This window comes from Hypanus sabinus, chromosome X1 (genome assembly GCF_030144855.1).
Source record: "Hypanus sabinus isolate sHypSab1 chromosome X1, sHypSab1.hap1, whole genome shotgun sequence".
NCBI lineage: Eukaryota > Metazoa > Chordata > Chondrichthyes > Myliobatiformes > Dasyatidae > Hypanus > Hypanus sabinus.
The window spans coordinates 36959972-36978688 of record NC_082738.1 but is presented as its reverse complement, the minus strand read 5'-3'; the positions used below and the strand labels follow the sequence as shown (position 1 = coordinate 36978688).

General features: G+C 41.8%; 1 protein-coding gene across 1 annotated transcript in view; it reads right to left on the bottom strand.

Moving 5' to 3' along the window:
* The window catches only part of LOC132384828 (secernin-2-like), a 35370-nt gene extending 17487 nt beyond the window's left edge, over positions 1-17883 (bottom strand). The window contains exons 1-4 of the mRNA XM_059956391.1: positions 17728-17883; positions 14628-14802; positions 11197-11378; positions 2523-2722 (exon numbers count right to left, since the gene is read on the bottom strand). Of these exons, the coding sequence (XP_059812374.1) occupies positions 2523-2722; positions 11197-11378; positions 14628-14801 (556 nt within the window). The 5' untranslated portion in view covers position 14802; positions 17728-17883. The remainder of the gene's footprint in view (positions 1-2522; positions 2723-11196; positions 11379-14627; positions 14803-17727) is intronic.
* Positions 17884-18717: the final 834 nt, after the last annotated feature.

Sequence of the window (18717 nt, the reverse complement as noted above, 5' to 3'; positions counted from 1 at the left end):
GGAAGGTTAAGAAATATGCTTAGTGGTAGGATCCCTTTGCAGATCACAGAAGATGTGGAGAATGATGTGCTGGATGCAGAGGCTGATGGGGAGGCAGGTGAAGACAAGAGGGTCTCTATCACTATTACAGCAGTGGAAAGATGGAGTGAGTGCAGACGTACTGGAAATGGAGGAAATGCAGGTGAGGGCAGTATCAATAGGAGAGGGAGGGAAACCCTGTTCTTTCAAGGAGGAGGACATCCCTGATATCCTGGAATCAAAAGCCACATCCTGAGAACAGATGCGGTGGAGGCAAAGAAACTGAGAAAAGGGAATAGTATCTTTACAGGAGATAGAGTGGGAAGAGTTAGTATAGTTGAGATAACCATGGGAATCAATAGGTTTATAAAAGATGTTGGTTGAGAGTTTGTCTCCAGAGATGGAGGGAGAGATCAAGAAAGGGGGGGGGGGGGGTGTCAGAGATGGAGAATGTAGAGTGTATAAGATAAGAGGCACAGATCAAATGGATAGCTAGAAACTATTTCCCAGGGCAGAAATGCGAATACTTTTAGGTGTTTGGAGGAGAATATGTTGGGGGGGGGGGGTGGAAAGAGGTGTCGGAGGTTGATTTTTTTTTACACGCACGCAGTGTTTGGTGCATGGAATGCACTGATAGGTGTGCTAATGTCAATTTGACTGAAACTCAAGGTCAATTAATACAAAGATCAGTTACAGAGCAGGGCACTTAAGGCATTTACGAGAACTCTTATGAGGACTAGTTGGTTTAATCACAGACTAGAAATCAACTTTCCTGCAGTTAGAGCATAATTTCCCAATTTCAGAGAATGAAAAATATAGACTGAATCCATGTGTCTATGTATAGCATCACTACTCAATGTTTCATTTTAGATGGCGCACAAGTAATAAGAAAAGATGAATAATCCCACTGGAAGATCACAATTATAAAAGTGTATATCCAGGCAAGTGATTTCACTGGAGGAGAGCTGGTATCAGAAATAAATCTCCTGACAACTGGAAGTTCGGCAGGTTATGGTCAGCAATGAGTACCTTGTTTCTGCAAACCCAACTCCATAGTTTCTGGCTTTGACACCAAGATACTAAATTTACCACACTGTGATCAAACAGCACCAATGTGCTCCTAACATTGCAGTTTTGAATGACTAAGAAACAATTTGAAGGTATTTCCAAATCCTAAAGGCTTAGAACAAATTCAAAAGGGATTTGATTTAACTAACAGTATGAAGCTAAATCATTAAATCACACTCCTTTCCCAGTTTACTCTCAGATTGTCAAAGATCACTTGGTGGGTCAGGTATTTGAAGGAACAATGGACTGTAGGATATTGCAGACATAAGAGATTTTGCAGATGCTGGAAATCCAGAGCAACACATGCAAAATGCTGGATGAACTCTGCAAGTCAGGCAGCATCTTTGTAGAGGAATAAACAGTAAATGTTTTGAGTGAGACCTTTCATCCAGACTGGAAAGGAAGAGGGAAGAAGCCAGAAGTTTGTTTATTCCTCTCCATTGATGCTGCATGACCTGCTGAGTTCCTCCACCATCTTGTGTGTGTTGTGCAGCATATTACGGATTGTTTTACATTCTAACATGAGGACTAGATGAAAAATATATTGCATTAAAGATGGAAGGGAGGGCAAGTGACTTAGTCTTATGTAACCAATGCAAGGAAAAGAATTTATTTTCATTTCATTAATTTAGTTATTTTAATCAGGCCATCTGACACAAGTATTTGGGCAAATTTATACTTGAAGTCATCACTGATCCAGTATTGGCAATCCTGTATTACACTTGTTTTTTTTAAAACTAAGTAGCTAGAAGAAAGGCTTACATATCCCATTACTAGTAGTGCAGCCAGTAGATATGCTGCCTCATAGCAACAAATAACGATATCCAGTGCAGTCTGTGAGTAGTTTGTACATTCTCCTTGTGTCTGTGTGGGTTTCTGCCTCAATTTCTGCCCAATCCAAAGATGTGGTTTTGGCAGGTTAATTAGCCACCTAACATTGCCTCTAGAATCTGGGGGAAGGGGGAAGAGGTAGTTAAAGAAAATATGGGGAGAACAAAATGGGATTAATTGGTGGTTGGCACAGGATTGTTGGGTCAAAGGTGCATTTCTGAGCTCTGTGTAATTTAAGTCTCAGAAATGTATTATTGAACACAACAGATATTGCAGATGCTGGAAATCTAGAGCAACACACATGAAATGCTGATGGAACTCAGCAGGTCAGGCAACATCTATGGAAGTCTAGATGAAGAACCTCAGCCTGAAACATTAGCTCATTATTCCTTTCCATGGATGCTGCCTGACCTGCTGAGTTCCTCTTGCATTTTGTGTGTGTTACTCAGAAATGAATTACATATTTGGTTGTGAAATATATTGGAGTTTTGCTTTGGTGCAATGACTAGAAGTCACCATAACGTGACAACTGTGGACTACAGCACTCAATTGACAAAGAACTGAACACTCTCAAATTGTTTTTCAATTCTTTCAGCACGGTTAACCTGTAATTTGTTGAGCAGCCCAGTATCTCCCAGAGGTCTCCAGCACCCAGGCCTCTCTCCGGTCCACAAGTAGAAACGTATTATAGTAACTGAATGCTTCCAGGGACTCCTTGCAGTTCCCTCCCTGACCGTGTCGTTCCACCAGGGAGGTGATAACATGCAGAGCTTCTTTAGCTGTGGTACTTCTCTCCAGTCCAAGCCTGACACAAGAATGGAAAAAAGGAATTAAAAAGAGGAAGAGGGTACAATATGTGGTATTCGCAAACACGTCTGTCTGCTCAACATTTCTATGGGGGAGAACCCTGTATGTCAAACTCATTATGAAGTCTCACATAAACAATAATTGTACACTCAGTGGCCACTTTATAGGGTACATCTGTACACCAGGTCATTCATGCAAATATCTAATCAGCCAATCGTGGGGCAGCAACTCAACGCATGCTGACATGGTCAAGAAGTTCAGTTGTTGTTCAGACCAAACACCAGAATGGGGAAGAAATGTGATCCGAGTGACTTTGACTGTGGAATGATTGTTGGTGCCAGGCAAGGTGGGTTTGAGCATCTCAGAAACTGTTGATCTCCTGGGATTTTCACGCACTAGATTTTACAGAGAATGGTGTGAAAAACAATTAACATCCAGTAAGCAGCAGTTCTGTGGGTGAAAACGCCTTGTGAATGACAGGTTGGAGGAGAATGGTCAGACTGGCTCAAGCTGAAGGCAACAGCAACCCAAATAATCACACGTTACAACAGCGGTGTGTAGAAGAGCATCTCTGAATGCACATCAAACCTTGAACAGCAGCTGAGGACCAAAAACATACACTCAGTGACCATTTTATAGGCATAAAAGGTACGTAATAAAGTGGCCACTGAGTGTATTTACTTATCAGAGTTCAGCACTGGTGGCCCCGGGTTTCTGCTTTTCTCCCTGCAACCGATTCCAAACTTAGCACACTTCTTCCCCCACATCTCTTTCTCTCCTCCATCCACCTCCAGCTATCATCCACTTGATACTGTCTCAGAGCCCCACCTCCCCTCCATCTCCACAACCTAATGTAACTTGCCTGATTTCATTTACCCCTCCTTAGACCAGCAATCACCTTAGGCTTCTGTCGCAGCACTCCACTTCTCCTCCTCATACTGGCCTTCTATCCTCGCCATTCTCAGTTCTGAGGCAGGGTTTCGACCTGTATGTTGACAGTTCCTTTCCCCACAGATGCTGCTTGACCTGCTAACATCCTCCTGCAGATCTGTTACATGAACATTAATGTGTTGCAATCCAGATGATTTAACTACGAGTTTTTTGTAATTGAGATAAAAATTTGTTCAACACTTATCAAGTGGATAACACTTGATTACAAATGAAATGACTGTCAGTAATAAAGGATATAGTGTTTTCCTGGCGTATATGATGAATAAGCTCATCTCGGGCTTCCAGCCGGGTACAATTATCGACTTTGACCAACATTTCAATGACAAACTCTGCCATCTTCTTCAGGGATGATGCCTGGGCGTGTCTAATGCAGTGGTATTTATACCCGTCGTCTGTCCCTCCTGATTGGATGAGGACTGACCAATCAGGTTTCCACTCCCCCACCTTGTTTACTATCAAATTCCAGTTCTTACCTAGAGTGAGACTTCGCCTTTGTTAAAATTATTTTCCTCTAGTTTTATTTCAATGGCTTCCTTCACTAGGCGGTCCCAAAAGCCATTGGCGTGGCCATTGCGAATGCTGTGTTCTACTACCACCGATTTCTCAGGGTAACCCAAACAGATACACCTCCTGTGCTCCTTTATGTGGGTTTCCACCATGTGTCCTGTCTGGCCGATATACGCTGCCCCACGTTCACAGGGAATCCTGGAAACACCAACCAACCTGAGTCCAGGTCATCTTTGACCCAAGTAAACTGTGATTTGAGCTTCCTTACAGGTTTATGGATGGTATTAATCTGGTATTTCTTCAGGATCTTGGCAATCCTTCCAGAAACCAAGGAAATACAAGGAAGACAGGTGGTAGTGACGGGTTTCTTCTTGTTCTTTGACGGCACAAAACCATGATGCCACGCCAATGGCCTTTGGGACCGCCTAGTGAAGGAAGCCATTGAAATAAAACTAGAGGAAAAGAATTTTAACAAAGACGAATGTATCGCTCTAAGTAAGAACTGGAATTTGACTGCAAACAAAGTGGGACAGCAGAAGCTTGATTGGATGAGGACTAGTTAATCAGGAGGGACAGATAACAGGGGTATAAATACCATTGGACTAAATATACCCAGGCATCATCCCTGATGAAGATGGCAGAGTTTGTCATTGAAACGTTGGTTAAAAATCAATACCTGTACCTGGCTGGAAGCCCAAGAAGAGTTTATTTGATTGTCAGTAATGTTGGCAAATCAATGTTTTAACAACTTATTATAGAGACTTGTTTTTAAGTATATTTTTCCACAAGCTCGAAGCATGTTCTTCCATCTATTTTAATACAAGTATTAACTAATTTCAAAATTTTAAATAAGAGACAGTGGAATTTTTGCATCAACTGATGACAATGTAACATTTAGAAGTTCAAATACTATTATAGTGAGCTGTGAAATTAAATATAATAAAACTGGTCATTCATGGTTAGAAACAAAAAAGAAAGGCATTGAACTCAAATCAAATCAACTACTTTGGTAATGTTCTTCAAAAAGATAACTTGTTATCGCAATTCTACCTTGTTTTCTGGCCGACAAGCATTGTGGACGTAAACAACAAATTTCACAACATATGCCAATGATATTAAACCTGATTCTGTTCGTGAGAGGTCGTTCATTGGTGCAGCAGCATGTGACAGGGATGCAGATTCACTGGTTCAGTAAGTGGAACGGAAGACATTGATTGCTAAATGGTTATTTACAAGACACACAGTGAAACGCTCAACCAAGCATCCAAGTCAAACAAGTACACAGATAAATCCCCTAAATTACAAGATTATGACACTGAACATTCAATAACCCTTCAACCTATATCCTGTTACAGATACTTATCCAAACTGAGTGCCCGAAGAGGCAGGACAAAACAGACACTGAACATACACACAGTGACAAACATGTAACTAAAGTGAGTGCACGGGCCTTCACTACAGCACAACCCCTACTGTCTACCATTCCCATGACACCTGTCATCTACCTAGTCCACAGCGACCCGATGTGGGAGAAAAGAAAGAGGCCACATCCCAGATTTAAACCTTACTGGCACTGTGATGTTATCAGCTGAACAGAAGCTCGTGGTTGCAATGCTCCTTGTATGGGCCAGTCCCTGCCTCCCATGGCAGAGTGGCTTTTGAAGAGCAGGCAAGTCAAGACACTTACTCCAACACAGCACAAGGTTTTAAAAAAAAAAGCTTGGGGCCTTTCAGAACTTTTTGACGGGCTGCAATCATTGCAAGAGGTTGTTCATTGGTGAGGCCAAGCGAGTTTAAAAAGCACTCAGGGCCTTTCAGAACTTCTCAATCAGCTGCAATCATGATGATATTTCAGACACTCAGCAAGGGCCAATAAAAAGAAGTGACATATAAGTGGAGTGGCCAGTGTTAGAGTGGTCGGGCATGGGCGAGAACAGGCGCAGGCTAGAACTTAAGTTTGAGAAATCAGAGTTATAACAAGTGTAGGCAGGAAAGTAGTTCAGGCAGTGGAATGCTCCTCCTGCGAGATGTGGGATTTCAGGGTACCCAACGGATAACTGTATGTGGAGGGAAGTGCACCCAACTTCATCTCCTAACTGACAAGGTCAGGGAACTGGAACTGGAGCTGGATGTACTTGGGTCCATCCGGGAAGCTGAAAACCTCATAGATGAGTCTTTTACTGAGGTGCTCACATGCAGCACAAAGGACCCTCACCGTTCAGTACATAAATGAAAGAAAAATGGAGGGCTACGTGGGAGGGAAGTGTTAGATTGACCTTAGAGTAGGTTGGCAACATTGTGGGCCGAAGGGCCTGTACTGTGCCGTAAAGCTCTATGTGGAGAGCATTCTAACTGCTTGCATCACCGTCTGCTATGGAGGGGGCACTGCCCAAGATTGGGATAAAGCTACAGAGAATTGTAATTAGCCAGCTCCATCATGGGCTCTAGCCTTGCCAGCATTGAGGACACCTTCAAATGACAATGCCTTAAAAAGGTGGCACCCATCACTTAGGACATGCCCGCTTCCCTTTGTTTTTTTTTGTTCTCTTTTTGCACTACTTAAGTAATATACTTCTTTTTATATATACAGTGGATTCCTGTTAATTGGGCCATTGGTTAATCGGGCAGCTGCTTATTTGAAATAACTCTTAAAGGAAAAATTAATCAAGAAAATAGCCCAGGATTCCCTTTATTTATGTATTTAGAATATTATGCAGCTTAATTGGGACTGGAGACTGTTGACAAACAGTTTCTAACTAGCGTCAGTTGTGTGCACTTGTATGGCTGTTAGACACTACACTGTGCTTAGAGCAAACAGTTTTTAAAAAGCGTTAGTTGCGTGTGTTTGTGTTCAAAAAGCAGTGATTTTTGCCATTGGTAGTTGGTGAGAAATAAGCAGTAGGACAATTCAGAATTGTTTTGCTCACTGTAGTTTTGGGCTCGAAGATGCAAGTAACGGCCAGGGTTGTAAATAGTCAAATTTAAAGTCAACCAAAAGAACATGGTAGTATATACTGGTTGAATTCCTCCGTTGATAGCTATCGAGAACACAGTTTTATAGTACTGTAGTAGCACTGGTAGTGTTCCAATTTGTCCTGTATTTCATTTCAATATATATGTTACTTAGTTAAACAATTTGTCTTTTTTATACCTTTTTAACTATTTCCATGAATCTTTGGCTAGTTGGGACAGCCCCTTAATTAAACAAAAAGTACTGGTCCCAATGTGTCCCAATTAAACAAAATCCACTATTTAATTACTTATTATAATTTATAGCTTTTTAAATAATCTATTGCGATGTACTGCTGCCACAAAACAACAAATTTCATGGCATATGCCAGTGATATTAAACCCGATTCTGATTCTATCTGCAACATGCCCACTTCCTGTTACTGGCAGGTTTTAGCCTCTGCCATTAGATTTCTGAAAGGTCCATTAACCTTATTTTATTATTCCTATATTTTTGTACTGTTTATTTTATAATTTATGGTAATTTTATGTCTTTGCACTTCACTGCTACAACAAAACAAATTCACGACATACAAGTCAATCGTAATAAGCCTGATTCTGATGGTTGCATACAAATCCAAATTTGGAAATATGAGCATGACCAAGCCCTGAACTTGCCAATCACAGGTGGCAGCTGCCTCTGAATGACAAATTGATGCTCGCCTTGCCAGCAAAGCTCAGATCCTGAATTTTTAAAACGGATACAAATTACAAAAACAATTAAAATCAGTGGGATTATTTTCTTAATGCAAAACTAACAGGATTATATTTCATATTTAAAACCAAGCATGGTAGTGCAGTGGTCAGTGCAATGCTTTACAACACCAGTGATCAGGGTTCAATTCCCGCCGCTGTCTGTAAGGAATTTGTACATTCTCCCTGTGACCATGTGGGTTTCCTCTGGTGCTCCGGTTTCTTCTCAAATTTCAAAGATATACAGGTTAGGGTCAATAAGTTGTGGACATGCTACGTTGCCACCAGAAACATGGTGACACTTGCGGGCTGCCTCCAGCACAGCTTGGACTATGTTGGTCATTGACACAAACGAGGTATTTCACTGTACGTTTCCATGTACGGTGTCCCCCGTTTTTCGAACGTTTGCTTTACAACACCTCGCTGTTACAAAAGACCTACCTGTTTTCGCTAACAGGTGTTTTCACTGTTACAAAAAAAAAGCAGTGCGCGAAAAAGGCAGCGTGCAAAAAAAGACAGTGTGCGCCGAGCAGCCAAGCTCCTCCCCCAGAACTGCATTCTAGCCAGCATTGCTTAAACACGTGCCTGTGAGCATTAGTGATGAGTTCTAAGGTATCAGAAAAGCCTAAAAGAGCGTGTAAGAGTGTTACATTTAGCGTAAAACTAGACATAATAAAGCGTTTCGATCGTGGTGAGCGAAGTAAGGATATAGAGAGTTTGGCTAAGGGTTTGTGGAAGTTGACGAAGGTAATGTTGAAGAAGTTTTGGCATCCCATGACCAAAGATAAGAGGTGAAGAGCTGATGAAGAGGAAAGGATAACAATTGAAACCGAACGCAGTAGTGAACAGCCTGAAAATTAAGTCGTCCAGGAACTGAACGTGAAGCAACTGCGTGAGATTTCTGCTGCGATTGACAATGCTGCAATGATTGCAGAAAAGCATGACTTTAATTTTGTAAGGGTACGTAGGTTTAGGGCATATTTGCAGGATGGTTTGAGTGCTTACAAAGAACCGTATGATAGAAAAATGTGTGAGGCTAAGCAGTCAAGCATACTGTCGTTTTTCAAGCCTTCCACAGCAGACGATTAACCTTGACCTTCGACATTGAGGCAGGCAGACAGACATAGATGACCTGCCTGCCCTGATGGAAACAGACGACGATGAGATGACACCCCAATCTCCTCTACCTCCCATCACCCCAACCTCCAACGACTCAGCCTAACACACCATCATCAGTGTGCTCGCTGTCTTCCCGATTCCGGTAGGTGAAACTACACAGGACGTACATTATTTCTACTTTATATAGGCTGTGTATTTTTGTGTGTTATTCGGTATGATTGGGCAGCTTCATAGCTTAAAGGTTACTGCACCGTGTGTTTCTGCCGAGAGCGCTTGCACCATGTGCTTCCGCAAAGAGCGCTTGCGCTGTGTGTTTCTGCCGAGAGCGCTTGCGCTGTGTGTTTCTGCCGAGAGCGCTTGCACCATGTGCTTCCGCAAAGAGCGCTTGCGCTGTGTGTTTCTGCCGAGAGCGCTTGCGCTGTGTGTTTCTGCCGAGAGCGCTTGCACCATGTGCTTCCGCAAAGAGCGCTTGCGCTGTGTGTTTCTGCCGAGAGCGCTTGCGCTGTGTGTTTCTGCCGAGAGCGCTTGCGCTGTGTGTTTCTGCCGAGAGCGCTTGCGCCATGTGCTTCCGCAAAGAGCGCTTGCGCCGTGTGCTTCCGCAAAGAGCGCTTGCGCTGTGTGTTTCTGCCGAGAGCGCTTGTATAAGATTTTTGCTGCAGTGGACAGTGCTGCAATAATTGTAGAAAAGTATTCCTGCATTATATAGGCTGTATAGTTATCATATCATTCCTGCTTTTACTATATGTTACTGTTATTTTAGGTTTTGTGTGTTATTTGGCATGATTTTGTAGGTTATTATTTGGATCTGCGAACGCTCACAAATTTTTCCCATATCAATAAATAGTAATTGCTTGTTCACTTTATGACATTCCGGCTTACGAACCATTTCATAGGAACGCTCTACCTTCGAATAGCGGGGGAAACTTGTACAGGTGGCCCGTTTTTTGAATGATCGCTTTACAACAACTTGCTGTTACGAAAGGCCTACATTAGTTGGTGTTTTCACCGTTACGAAAAAAGGCAGCATGCGCGCCGAGCAGCCAAGCTCCTCCCCCAGAACTGCATTCTAGCCGGCATGGCTTAAACACGTGCCGATTTATTTTGTGCATCCGTTAGCAAGATGAGTTCTAAGGTATCGGAAAAGCTTAAAAGAGCTCGTAAGGGTGTTACACTTTGCGTAAAACTAGACATAATAAAGCGTTTTGATCATGGTGAACGAAGTAAGGACATTGTCTGCGCGTTGAACTTGCCCACGTCCACCATTCGCACTACAGTATTTACACGCAGAGAAAGAATCTTGAAAGCTGCCGATGTTACTGTTGGTTCTGCTCGTAGCAAAGTGGTCTCTCTTAGTTGGCATCCAATAATGGATAAAGTGGAAAGTCTATTGCTTGAGTGGATTGGTGGGTGTACAAAGCGTGGTGTTCCTTTAAGTTATCTTGTACTTAAGGAGAAATCAGTCAGTCTATTTAATAAGCTGAAACAGAAAGCACTGGACGATGGTGATGAAAGTGTTGCAAAAGTGGAATTTAAAGGTAGTCATGGGTGGTTTGATCGGTTTCTGAGGTGAGGGCAGCTTCATAGTTTTACGTTTACTGGAGAGAATGCTTCAGCTGATACTGAAGCTGCCGAAAAGTTCCCAGCAATCTCAGCCTAACACACCATCATCAGTGTGCTCGCTGTCTTCCCGATTTCGGTAAGTGAAACTACACTGTACGTACATTATTTCTACTTTATATAGGCTGTGTATTTTTACGTGTTATTTGGTATGATTTGGCAGCTTCATAGCTTAAAGGTTACTGGAGAGGCTGCTTCTGGTGAGACTGCTTCCGGTACGTAGTGAGATTAAATGCTACGCTAGACAGTGCTACAATGATTGCAGAAAAGTATTTCTACTTTATATAGGTGGTGTAGTTATCGTATCATTCCTGCTTTTACTATATGTTACTGTTATTTTAATATTTATGTGTTATTTGGCATGATTTTGTAGGTTATTTTTTGGGTCTGTGAACGCTCACAAATTTTTCCCATATTTTTCCCATATTCCCATTTGGTAATTGCTTCTTCACTTTACGACATTCCGGCTTACGAACTGTTCCATAGGAACGCTCTACCTTCGGATAGCGGGAGAAACCTGTACATGCAACAAGTTAAAGCTAATCTTTAAATAATAAATAAAACACAAGCTTCTACCTAACAAGATCCATTCCAAGCAGTGCCTCCTCCTCTCTGATGGGCTCTTTGGTCCACACAGCCTCGTTGCCAATGCAGACGCCATGCTCATTGGCACCCATTTCAGCTCCCCACAACCAGGCCGGGCGACTAAGAATCACTGCATGTGTCTTCTCCACCTGCTCAATTTCAATGTATGTGCACTGTTCAATAAAACACAACATAGAATTAAGTATGGGTCCTTCTTTGATTCCATAAAATGGGCATAGAGAGAAGTAATGCACTATTTGTAACATGGTGATCTCTATTAAAGTGGAATCTTTCAGAAGTTTCAGTCTGATTGTGTTGTTTAAGGTGACTAAATAATGTAATGTGGGTGCAAAGAGAGAAACAACGGAGGAATCCAGCACAAAGAGCCAGTGACAATTTTCACCATCGAGAAAATCTTTGAACAACTATCCCTCAAAATGACAGCATCATTAAGGACCCCCACCACCCAGGACAGGCAGTCTTCCCATTGTTACCATCAGGGAGGAGGTACAGGAGCCGGAAGACACACACTCAATGTTTTAGGAACAGCTTCTTCCCCTCTGCCATAAGATTTTATGCTTTGTCCATTGGCACAACCTCACTATTTTGCTTTTTATGCACTACTTATTTTTTCATACATTTCTTATTATAACATAGTAATTATGTTTTGCACTGTACTGCTCCTGCAAAACAACTAATTTCATGACATTTGTCAGTGACAGTAAACCTGATTCAAGGATTCCTTAAAATCAGCCTCTTTTATTCATTACATTAGGAATCAGATCTTCACATGTAGCAGTGGAAATCTAGAATACCCACCCACAAACAATTTCTATTGAGGCTGAGAGCAAATTAAATATTTTACAACTTGTAGGTAGTTAAGAGTTTTAAAAATTCTGGCACCAAGGCAATGGAGTTAAGGTACAGGGCAATCATTACTTAGCTAAATGGAGGACTAAGGAGCTGTATAGCTCATGTACGATTTTAAGGAACTCAGGAAAGGAGTAGCATCATAACTGCATTTTAACGGGAACATGTTGGAAAAGTATTACGTAGAACAGGGAACATTAGTGCTATACAGTACAGGCCCTTCGGCTCACAATCTTCTACTGTACTATTAACCTATTTTAAGATCAATCTAATTCTTCACTCCTACATAACCCTCCATTTTTGTGTTGCGCCTAAGAGTTTCTTAAGTGCCCACGATGTATCTGCCTCTACCACCGTCCCTGGCAACACTAATATTAGGGTGCTGAATTTTTGACAGACAGACGTACTTTATTGATCCTGAGGGAAATTGGGTAAGGCAATTGGAGAAAAGTATAGGTGGGATGTCAGAGGTAAGTGTCTTTTTTTAACTACAGGGAGTTGTAGTGCATGCCAGGTGTAGCTGAAGAGGCAGATTCATTAGGGATATTTAAGAAACTCTTAGATAGGTACATGAAAGATAGAAAAATGGAGAGCTACTAAGAGGGAAGGGTTAGGTTGATCTTATAAAAGGTCAGTACATCATCATGGGCCAAAGGGCCTGTACTGTGTTTAATGTTCTACGTTCAAAAAATAATCAGAAAGGTATTCGGTGCAATGACCTGCAAATTCTACTTCCACCCCCACGACCCATCTCAGTGCAAGACTGCTTGTCTTTGATGTTGAAACTAGGCTTGAAAGAAGATGACCCGTCCCTTTTCTAACGCTATTATATTTTATGATACTACGATAGGAGCTGGAACTAATTAGTGTACAGAAAATCTGCACTAGTGGAACAAAACAAATAATAAACAATTCTAACAATTTTCAAGTTTATCATCATTCAACCATATAGATGTATACTGCTAAACAAAGCAACATTCCTCTGGACCAAGGTGGATAGCGCAGCATACAGAACTCACACACAGCATAAAGTAATATTACCACCAATAACTTATCAAGTAATACGGTGCACTTATAGCACGTTAAAAAGTAAACAGTATAATGCCACCAGTACTTCGAACGTGGTGAGACCTGGATGGTTGTAGTAGTCTCACAGCCTGAGGGAAGAAGCTGATTCCCATTTTAACAGTTCCTGTCCTAATGCCAAGGTACCTCCTGCCTGATGGTCGGGGATCAAAGAGATTGTTGAATGGATGGGAGGGATCATTGACAATACTGAGCCCCTGCATATGAAGCACTCCTGATAAATGTCTCTGATGGGTAGAAGAGAGACCTGATGATCCCCTCAGCAGTTCTCACAATCCTTTGTAGGGACTTGTGCTCAGATGCTTTGCAATTCCTGTACCAGGCGGTGATGCAGCTGGTGGACACTCTCAACAGTGTTCCTGTGAAATTTGAGTAGAATGGATTGGGGGGGGAGGGTTGTGGAGGAGTCACTTGCCTCAATCTCCTTAGGATGCAGAGACACTGCTTTGTGTTCTTGACTAAAGAAGTGGTGTTGAGGGACCAGGTGAGATCACCTTGTTCCAAAAATATGTTTCCCAAAAAGTAATTTATAATGTGTATACGGTATGCTGTTCAGTCCTGATGCGTACACAACCAATTTATATTGTTGCCCACTCCTGCACATTTTCCTCAAGGTCCTTCCAAAAACTAAGATTAGATTACATGGGACATGTATGAACAAAGCCCCATTTGATTCTCAATCAGAAGACTGGAGGTATAACAGTGCTTGGTTGGCTCAGTTCTTCAGCCCAGGATAATGCTGTTTACGTGTCTAAGAAAAGCCTTCCACTTCAATTTTATCACTAAGATTCTGAGAGACTTGGCAGAGAAGATTCCCAAAGCACTCTTTCCTTTGGCTTGCAAATCTATAACTAGGATAGTCTTTGCACAAATGTCTGGCCCTTTGTGAATGAGATATTTCTTCACAAAGAGGGTCACAAATGTGACCCTTCAGAACCTCCTTGGATATCTGCACGGCTGAGATTATTGACCAGTAGGAGAAATTAAGTTCAGGATTTGAGATACAAGATCATTACCTTATTGAATTGCAGAGGGAGACATGTAGCTCACTCCAATTTTTTATACTCATCTGGGCTAGGATTAGGGCTAGTAGGTTGTGGGCTGGAAGTGTGGCGACACTCGTGGGCTGCCCCCAGCACAATCCTCGGGGCGTGTTGGTTGTTGAGCAAAAGACACATTTCAGTATATGTTTCAACAGACAAGTGACAAATAAAGCTCATTTTTAATACTCCTGAAACATTAATCCTACTTCCCCCTCTCCACATGAAACCCAGTTTAGAAATAAAAATGGATCATTCTTTAATTTTGTGAAAGAGGCAAAGGAAGAAATGCAGTACCAATTTCTTCAATAAATGTTATCTACCCTGCTAACGATCACTAAAAGTTTTAGTTCATAATCAATAGGCTATCACTAGACTCCTCATGTGCCTGGAACTAGCGCATCTGATGCTACGCCCATCTCTTACCTCTACCTTGGAGCCTTCTGCATGCTCAGCTGCAGGAAAGTAGACTACTTCCTGGACTTCCTCCCGTGGTCTGTCCGAATTTTTTCCAAAAATCACTTCCCTCCTTTCAGTGGCCGGTGGGAGAGCAACAAAGCAGTCACAGGAAGAGGGAAGACACAGAGTGCTGGCTGCCATTCTATATGAGAGGGAGAGATGACACCAAAGTCTGGATTGGATTGATTACACCAAGCCTTAAACTTTCCCCAAGCCAAAAATCATTCCTTTGTCACAAACACAAAAGATTCTGCAGATGCTGGAAATCCAGAGAACATGATATTCTTTCATTGTCTCCAGTTTAAAACTCTGGAATCACCCTTAACAATGACACACAAGCATCTTCTCAAGAGAAAGTAAAGTTGGGCATTGTCAATCCTATAACAGCATCAACACCAAGATTAAAATTCATTCAAAAAGAAAGTTATCATACCAATTTAGTTAGAAATTTTACTCTAGAATGAAAGGTTCTCTCTCATAGGAATCTAACTGCTGAAAATGACACAGCTTAGCACATCATGGAAACCAGCCTCTCCTCCGTGAACTCTCTACACTTCACGCTGCCTCAGTAAAGCAGCCAGAATAATCAAAGCCCCACCCACCCCAACATTCTCCCTTCTCCTCTTTTCCGTTGGCAGATGATACAAAAGCCTGAAAGCATGTACCCCCAGGCTCAAGGATAGCTTCCATCTTCCTATTAAAATAAGATTATTGAAATTGTCTCCTTGTACAATAAGATGGACTCCTGACCTTACAATCTACCTTATTATAGTCTTGCACCTTATTATCTGCCTGCACTACACTTTCCTTGTAAACGTAACACTTTATTCTGCATCACACACACACAAAACACTGGAGGAACTCAGCATTATCTATGGAGAAGAGTAAACAGTCAATATTTTGGGCTGATACCCTTCAGCAGGACTTCGCAGCCCAAAATGTTGACAGTTTACTCATTTTCCATAGATGCTGCCTGACCTGCTGCAGCAATTTGCGTGCGTTGCTTTGGATTTCCAGCATCTGTAGACTTTGCGTCTTTATTCTGCATTCTGTTACTGTTTTCTCTTGTACTCCCTCAGTGGACTGTTGTAATGAAAAGGTCTGTAAGGTTGGCAAGTAAAGTTTTTCATTGCACCTTGCTAAACATGACAATAAGTCAATTTACACGGCCACAGTACAAATACATTCAGTCCAAAGCTTATTATGCGCTCTCACTGTTAGCCATGGCAGCTACCATCAGCCAGAGCTCTTGTTTGTAAGGAAGAACCGTTACAGATCATCAGGTCCAGGAATAGTTATTACCCTACTGCGGTGATACCTCGTGCAATGATGTGCCAGTTCCTGATTGGAGAGCACTAAGCATGTGGGATTTGCCAGAATGTGGCAGGGTTAAGATGTTTTGTTTATTTCCGTAAATAAAAGTTCTCTAATTCTTCCAGAATATGATTCTTTATTGTTAGCCTGTGGTATGTTTAAATAGAAGTAACATAACACCTACAACCATCAGGCCCCCGGACCAGCGTGGACAACTTCTCACCTCAACTGTGAACTGATTCCACAATCTATGGGCTCACTTTCAAGAGCTCTACAACTCATGTTCTCAGTATTATTTATTTATTATTAATGATAATATCAGTTTTATAACAGAGAATTATCAGGTTTTTTTTGTATTTTTTCACATTGCCTTCCACATTGGATGTTTGTCAGTCTTCGTGTAGTTTTCATTGATTCTATCATGTCTTTGTTCTATTGTGAATGTCTGCAAGAAAATGAATCTCAGAGTTGTATATAGTGACTTGAATGTACTTTGATAATAAATTTACTAATCAAAATGTGATGATTGACACCAAATATGTTGTACAAGTAAGCAGGGTAGGCATAATAAGCTGTAGCTTCAGCCTACACCCTTTCGGTCTGTTTTAAAGAATATCTTTTTGTTTGTTGTAATTTTGTCCTATGAAATCATTGTTGTAAATCATGCTTTTTGTTATGTTTGTACTGACTGAAATAAATTAATTTCATTCATTCAAAATAGAATCATCTGTCTTGCTCCTGGTCCCTATCTCACCCGTGTGAATATTTCCAGTGAAAGTGATACCTCCCACAGCTGCACATCTCACTAAACATCCAGCCTCAAGCAAGGAAGATGGGCTTTAGGGCAGTTTGATGATGCAACATAGAACAGGCAAAACATTATTACAACTCACACCATGTCAGCACACATTTGAAAACTATTTTTAATAAAGAGTGCATAATAAATACAAAAAATGTAGTTTCTACAAACAAATGAGCTCTGGGAACCTGGCAGACCCCACCTACTTTATGCACATTGCGTTATTATAATACCTTATTGGACCTCAGGGGTTTAAAACCAATTAAGAACTACTGTCGCTGTTGTGGGAAATACAGCTGTCAATTAGCCCACGGCAGAACGCCACACTCAGGAACATGAATTAACCGGTTAAAAGCTGATGAGGCATAAATATTTGGAAGGAAACTACAATGAGTTTCCTGGATCTCGTACGAATAGAGAACCTATCCTCCTGAATGGAAATTGTATTTAACGCGTGCCCTTAAGGCAGCACCTCCCACAACGCAGTCCCACATTGGAAAGGTCAACCGGGCCACATCTCAGATTTCTGGAGTGGATCTGAATCTACGGCCTTCCAAAGAAGGAGACAAGGAGGGATACCAAGGCTGGCCAGCAGAAAAGGTATCTCTATGCCGATCATGAGCGGAAGTGTGACTGCGTCAATCCTTGATGACCACAATAACAGCTCAACTGTTCACTGGGCCCAAATCTGACTCTCTGCTTTTGGCCTAAATCCTCTTACTGGGGAGAATAACACAATTACACCAGCATAACTCCATTTCACCATGGAACACACCGAAAGCGACAAAGCAGCAGCCGGGCCCTGTAAATCCCATGCACCTTGCTAATCACAATGCAACACGCCCCTCATTAACTTCCTCAGCAGTACAGCACCGTCACTGTGTTTGCTTTAGCTGTTAGCGAAGGAAGGCTGGGTTAGAAAATTCAACGGGTAACTCCAGATTACGTCCTTACCTCGTTCATAAGTCTCAGCAGCACTCAGACTGAGCTCGGACGAATTTCTCTCTCTCTCTCTCGCCTTCTCGGTCAGCTGACAGTTGCTGTGTCGGTAGGGTTAACCATTCAGAACCTGTGCTGTGGTCTCGGAAATGAAACGCTCTTCCATTAGCAATTGTACTCCCTCCCTCCGGTGGAACAGTAACTCGTACGTAAAGACGTTCCGGGTTTATTTTAATCTCTTCATCCCCTGGGCTCCACGAAATGACACGGATAATGAACTCTCAGAATCTTTCAAATTCCATTTTAGTGGGGATCAGAGATGAAAATGTACTGTACCTTAGCATTAAAAGGAGACACCACTCGCGTTAGTCTTAATATTGATTAGAGTAAAAAAGTTCACAGTGCATTTATTATTCAAGTACGTTTATGTCACCATATACTACCCTGAGATTCATTTTCTTGCGGGCATTCGCAGTAGAACAAATGAATACAATGGAATCGATGAAAAACTACACATAAATCACCAATATGCAAAAGAAGATGAACTGTGCAAATACAAAATAAAACAAATAATGATGACAATAAATAAGTAGAACTGAGAACAAGAATCGTCAAGTCCTTGAAAGTGAGTCCACAGGCTGTGTTCAGTGATCAGTTCCATGGTGAATCACAGCAAACATAATCTATTTTCGTACAGAGTAACATGGAACCTGAAGAAGGGTCTCAGCCTAAAGCATTGACTACTTATTCTTTTCCATAGATGCTGCCTGGCCTGCTGAGTTGCTCCAGCATTTTCTGTGTGGTGCTCTGGATTTCCAGCATCTCTTATGTTGATGATTTCCATGCAAGAATAATTAGAATAAAATTCACTACCACCTTCAGGTTGACAGTGTTGTTAAGAAGGTGTATGGTGTGATGGCCTTCATCAACCGTGGGATTGAGTTTAAGAGAGGTAATGTTACAGCTATATAGGACCCTGGTCAGACCCCACTTGGAGTACTGTGT